Source organism: Coregonus clupeaformis, chromosome 7 (assembly GCF_020615455.1).
Source record: "Coregonus clupeaformis isolate EN_2021a chromosome 7, ASM2061545v1, whole genome shotgun sequence".
In the NCBI taxonomy this organism is placed as follows: Eukaryota; Metazoa; Chordata; class Actinopteri; order Salmoniformes; family Salmonidae; genus Coregonus; species Coregonus clupeaformis.
The window spans coordinates 9,835,268-9,841,146 of record NC_059198.1 but is presented as its reverse complement, the minus strand read 5'-3'; the positions used below and the strand labels follow the sequence as shown (position 1 = coordinate 9,841,146).

At 46.2% G+C, this 5,879-nt stretch overlaps 1 protein-coding gene across 1 annotated transcript; it reads right to left on the bottom strand.

Moving 5' to 3' along the window:
• Positions 1 to 1,471: 1,471 nt before the first annotated feature.
• On the bottom strand, positions 1,472 to 2,526 carry LOC121570400 (ras-related protein Rap-2a-like). The gene has a single exon (XM_041881859.2). It carries the CDS (start codon positions 2,424 to 2,426, stop codon positions 1,800 to 1,802), a length of 627 nt encoding a protein of 208 aa, XP_041737793.1. The 5' UTR covers positions 2,427 to 2,526; the 3' UTR covers positions 1,472 to 1,799.
• Between the last annotated feature and the right edge of the window lie 3,353 nt (positions 2,527 to 5,879).

The following is a 5,879-nucleotide window of genomic DNA, read 5'->3' as shown; positions in this document are numbered from 1 at the left end:
GAAACCCTAGACCCACTCCAATTTGCATACCGCCCCCAACAGATCCACAGATGATGCAATCTCTATCGCACTCCACACTGCCCTTTCCCACCTGGACAAGAGGAACACCTACGTGAGAATGCTATTCATTGACTACAGCTCAGCATTCAACACCATAGTGCCCTCTAAGCTCATCACTAAGCTAAGGATCCTGGGACTAAACACCTCCCTCTGCAACTGGATCCTGGACTTCCTGACGGGCCGCCCCCAGGTGGTAAGGGTAGGTAACAACACATCTGCCACACTGATCCTCAACACGGGGGCCCCTCAGGGGTGCGTGCTCAGTCCCCTCCTGTACTCTCTGTTCACCCATGACTGCATGGCCAGGCACGACTCCAACACCATCATTAAGTTTGCCGACGACACAACAGTGGTAGGCCTGATCACCGACAACGATGAGACAGCCTATAGGGAGGAGGTCAGAGATCTGGCCGTGTGGTGCCAGGACAACAACCTCTCCCTCAACGTGACCAAGACAAAGGAGATGATTGTGGACTACAGGAAAAAAAAAGAGGACTGAGCACGCCCCCATTCTCATCGACGGGGCTGTAGTGGAACAGGTTGAGAGCTTCAAGTTCCTTGGTGTCCACATCACCAACGAACTATCATGGTCCAAGCACACCAAGACAGTCGTGAAGAGGGCACGACAAAGCCTATTCCCCCTCAGGAGACTAAAAAGATTTGGCATGGGTCCTCAGATCCTCAAAAAATTCTACAGCTGCACCATCGAGAGCATCCTGACTGGTTGCATCACCGCCTGGTATGGCAACTGCTTGGCCTCTGACCGCAAGGCACTACAGAGGGTAGTGCGTACGGCCCAGTACATCACTGGGGCAAAGCTCCCTGCCATCCAAGACCTCTATACCAGGCGGTGTCAGAGGAAGGCCCTCAAAATTGTCAAAGACTCCAGCCACCCTAGTCATAGACTGTTCTCTCTGCTACCGCACGGCAAGCGGTACCGGAGTGCCAAGTCTAGGTCCAAAAGACTTCTCAACAGCTTCTACCCACAAGCCATAAGACTCCTGAACAGCTAATCATGGCTACCCGGACTATTTGCACTGCCCCCCCCACCCCATCCTTTTTACGCTGCTGCTACTCTGTTAAGTATTTATGCATAGTCACTTTAACTCTACCCACATGTACATATTACCTCAACTACCTCAACTAGCCGGTGCCCCCCGCACATTGACTCTGCACCGTTACCCCCCTGTATATATAGCCTCCCTACTGTCACTTTATTTTACTTCTGCTCTTTGTTTTTCTCAACACTTTTTTTTGTTGTTGTTTTATTCTTACTTTTTTTGTTTAAAATAAACGCACTGTTGGTTAAGGGCTGTAAGTAAGCATTTCACTGTAATGTCTGCACTTGTTGTATTCGGCGCATGTGACCAATAAAATTTGATTTGATTTGATTTGATTTGATTTGATTCAGGTAATTCAGTGTCCTTGCACTTCTTTCATTTAGTTTCAGCTTTATCAATGTCCCACACCTGTGTGATGTCATTAGTTCCGGTTCCCCTTTAACAGTCAGTGTCCCTTTCCTCTACTTCACTGGGAATGCTGTGGTGATGGTTAGATGAGGAGGCTTACAGGGAATTGAAGCCATCAGACTCCAACACAGCAGCACAGTCTATAGCAGCAGCAGTAGTAGCACATTCAACATCACTGTGTCTGTCTGTAACACTGACTCAGCTTCGGGTCCCCATCCTCAGCCTCTCTGGCCCCTGTCTGTCTTTGTCTCTCTGTCAGGCCCCTCAGCCTTAGGAGATGAGGCAGCTGTTGGTCTTGTTCATGGGGGGCCGTTTGTTGCCGTCTTTGGGGAAGGTCTCCCTGCGTCGTCTCAGTGCGGGGCTCAGCCGGATGGGCAGGTTGGCTTGTTGCAGCAGCTCCCTGAACACCTCCAGCACGTTGTTGTTCTCCTTGGCAGACGTCTCCAAGAAGCTGTTGTTCCAGTCCAGCTCCACGGTGGACAGCACGTCCTCGCTGGACACCGCCCGCTCGCCATGCCGGTCCGTCTTGTTGCCGACCACCACGATGGGTGTGAACTTGTCTTCCTTGACCGCCAGGATCTCGTCTCGCAGGCTCTTGACAGCCTCCAGGGACTCAGGATCATTGATGGCGTACACCAGGGCGAAAGCGTCGCTGTTCTGGATGCAGAGCTTCCTCATGGCCGGGAAGGAGTAGCTGCCGCTGGTGTCCATGATGTGGATGGTGACCTTGGCCCCGCCGATGTTATACTCCTTGCTGTGCAGTTCCTCCACAGTGCGCCGGTGCTTGGGTTCGAATGTGTCCTGGAGGAAGCGGCTGATCAGGGCCGTCTTACCCACGCCGGCCGCCCCCAGGAACACCAGACGCACCTCCGTCTTCTCCTTCACTTCTAGAGACATGATGACTTCCTCTGACACTCTTCCTCTATCACTGGCTCTTTCTCTTCCTCTGTCAGTGAACAGGGACAGTGTGGTAGGCTGTAGTAGTAAATCACTGAGAGTAGCTGACAGTTGCATCTGTGTATGTCTGGCTGCCTATGCACCCTATTTATGGGCTTTCTCAATCAGAGATTCCATGCCCTCTCCTGCTCTTATCAAATCAGGAGAGTGGGGTGTCTCTTTGAGTGAATTCACAGCAGCCAATCAGCAAGACTCATGCAAATGACAGAATCAGATTGCGAAGGAGGGAGGTGATGGTTAGGAGTGAGCCGAAACCAGCGTGTGCATGTAGGATGCATTGTTTGCAGTGAGATTATTTTTGTATACCCATGATTGTATACTTTGATAAGACCTTTTGCACAAAGCAATTGTCTGCTCTGTGCATGGGTTTGTTAAATCAGCCTATGTGTTTGTGTACTATAGAATGTATGTTGACTGTTCTTTTATGCAATATGTATGTACAGATGTATTATCTTGATTTGACCTGTTTCTCACAGTAGGAAAATTATCCTGCAGATGATAATTAATGGACATTTGGGTAGGGTTGATACATTTGTTGTTAGGGCAAATCAAGTCTGAAATTGTTAAGTGGAAATTACAAACTTTTGTAAGCCTTTTTAAACCTTGGAACAGTACAAGTTTGCATTTCCTGCAAATTATTTTTATTTTTATCTGCAACAACAGTGATGAAATTAAGATAGCACATCTGTATAAATTGCAGGTTCATTTCTTGTATGACATCATTGGTATGCCATGCTGATCATAAAGGACCAGCAATTAACCACTCATCTTTTACAACACTTGGGACCTTGAGTGAGCATGGCAGAATTAATTTATGAAAAGCTCACTTGTTTTTATGCCCACAAAAGGTGAGCTTGCATGTTTGATGCATTGTGTGATACATCCCAATATCTTTGTGAGGATGGCTTCTGCTTCTGCCTCAGTACATACTGTGCTTTGAGCTGGTGAAATACATAGAGATACTGTACTGGAGAGTGCGTATCTGTGTAGCTATGGATACAGCTACTTCTTTACCACAGCCTGGTTATCAAGTGGTTATCAGGCTTCTATGTCCTTCTGCTCTCCCTCAGCTCAGTGTGAGAGAGCCTTCAGGAGTTTCTATAAAGCAGCTCTACTCATTCTCCAGAGTAGGACCCTAGCTTTTCTGTTAATCTCTCCAGCAGCCTGTGTGGTCAGTCGAGCTCAGTCCACCTCTCACAGGATCTAGGTTAGTTATTTAATGCTCATCATTATATGACCCGCCAGACCCAAACGGTCAGTACGTTCGAAAGGTTGCGGTCTCAAATTAACTGCACCACTCGAGGAAATGCCAATATTGTGTCACAGTCTTAGAGAAAATGGCATCTGATCTGTGAAAGAAAATGTTGTTAAATATGTATTAATTATTCTACCAGTAGAGAATTGTCAATGCATCCGCATTTCTAAAAGCCAATCCAAATGAACAGCTGATTTAACAGGTGAAGTGGAGGTTGTTATAACAGTGCTGTTATAAGGGATTCTCTCCTGGAAATGTCAGTGTTAATCGCTATTACTGTTTATAGGAACTTGATGAAGGATCCAGACTTTGACTTAGTCAAATCCCAATGCATTTTTATGCAGTTTGTCTTGCATGCAATTGATCTCTGTCTCTGTCATCCTTCTGTGTCCCAGTTAAGCCAGAGTCTCAGTGGGAATTTCCCTTACATGGAGAGAGTATTGTATTACTCAATTGGATAGCTCATCATCGGGGGCATGCCCTGGATGGGTGTATCCTAGTGCCCAGCTCACATGTCCAGTACTGAGGACTAAGTTGAGTGGCTCTTTCATCTCTCCCTCTGGTCCTGTGTGACGTGGCCTTGACCTGGGAGCCACACTACTTAGGCCCTCGAGTGGCCGTGGCGTAGGAGGCTTTCTCTCAATCCACCCTCATGGCCACTTAGGCTCTCGTTAAGGCACTTAGACATTGAGTGAGAATTTGCATGGAATGACAATGAGTGTGTTGTGCAGAGAGGGCTTCATTTTCCCATTGCCCTCCCTCCTTCACCTGCTGGCTTTGTAGTCTCTTTCCTCTCCACTAAAGTTCTCTTCTGGAGGACCTCTGTCTTCAAAGCTCAGCTAAGGGGTTTGTCTGTGTGTCTTTATGGGTGGATCCTCCTGGTATGTCACATGCACTCAGCTGTCATACTATATTATTCACTTGAAAGAGCCTCATTGCAATGTTTTATTTATTTATTTTAAATGTTGCAATCATTGGTTTTGGTTTGGCATACATTTTAAAGGGGCGGCAGGTGGCTTAGTGGGTAAGAGCGTTGTGCCAGTAACCGAAAGGTCGCTGGTTCTAATCCCCGAGCCGACTAGGTGAAAAATCTGTCGATGTGCCCTTGAGCAAGGCACTTAACCCTAATTGCTCCTGTAAGTCGCTCTGGATAAGAGCGTCTGCTAAATGACTAAAAAAAAAAAAATGTCTCAGCATCACTCTGTTACCGTGGAATTGCCCATGTACTTTAGCTGGCTTCGCTCTCTGTGCTGTGATTATCACATGTTGCCATGATACAACAGCTACAATTACTTAATGAGCAGGGATTTGTGCCTTATTAAAGGCATCATTATTCACAACATTGATGACTAATATGCTGTTCTCTGAATTATTGTAATTTTCAGTAGCATTATGATAGCATTGTGATATGAGGGCATATTAGAGTGATTGCCATCTCATTTTAGTGCTATTGTGCTAAATGGGACTGAGACAGTCTGTAGTAGTCTCATCACAGTTTCTGAAGTTTCATGAGTAGAGTTGAACCCTCAGGCTACTTACTAGGTGAAAACTTCCCCTTTTGAAGATCTTATGAAGAAGTTGAACTGGTAGACAAAACATCCAGGCTGGTTCTCAAGGCAGATGTGATGCCTATTACTAATGGTGACTGGAGTAGGGTAGAAAGCAGCCATGCTTTGCACTGTTGTCTCAAGTCATCATCTCTGTCATCCAAAGGCATGTTTTATATATTTTCTGGTGCAGAGTTGTCACATAGAGGAAGTTGTCACATAGTAGAAGTCCTCCCTGGGCTCCAGACATTCAACCTGAAGGTCAAATCTAGTTGAATTCATCTCCTATTTAGTGAATGTTCTACATTGCCTCACTTAGTTTGGCCTCATTTCTGTGACTTTTTGACCCTTTCAAAAGTCCTGTCCTTTCCAGACCGAAACTTGTGTGTACTGATGGCTCATTGTCCCCCAGCAACTCAGCTCCCTCTCAACTCTGTCAGTTATTAAAAAGAGGCCAAAAAGTAATAACATTGGAGTCCTGTCACTATGTTTGTGTTTACTTAGAAATACAGGGGAATTTAGGAGAAAATTCTAACACTACTAGGAGAATGACAGCAAAAGAGAAGATATAGTCCCCGAGCTGCTGTGATA

Coding starts and splice junctions, on each gene's coding strand:
- LOC121570400 (XM_041881859.2), bottom strand. CDS start 2,426: ATGTCTCTAGAAGTGAAGGAGAAGACGGAGGTGCGTCTGGTGTTCCTG.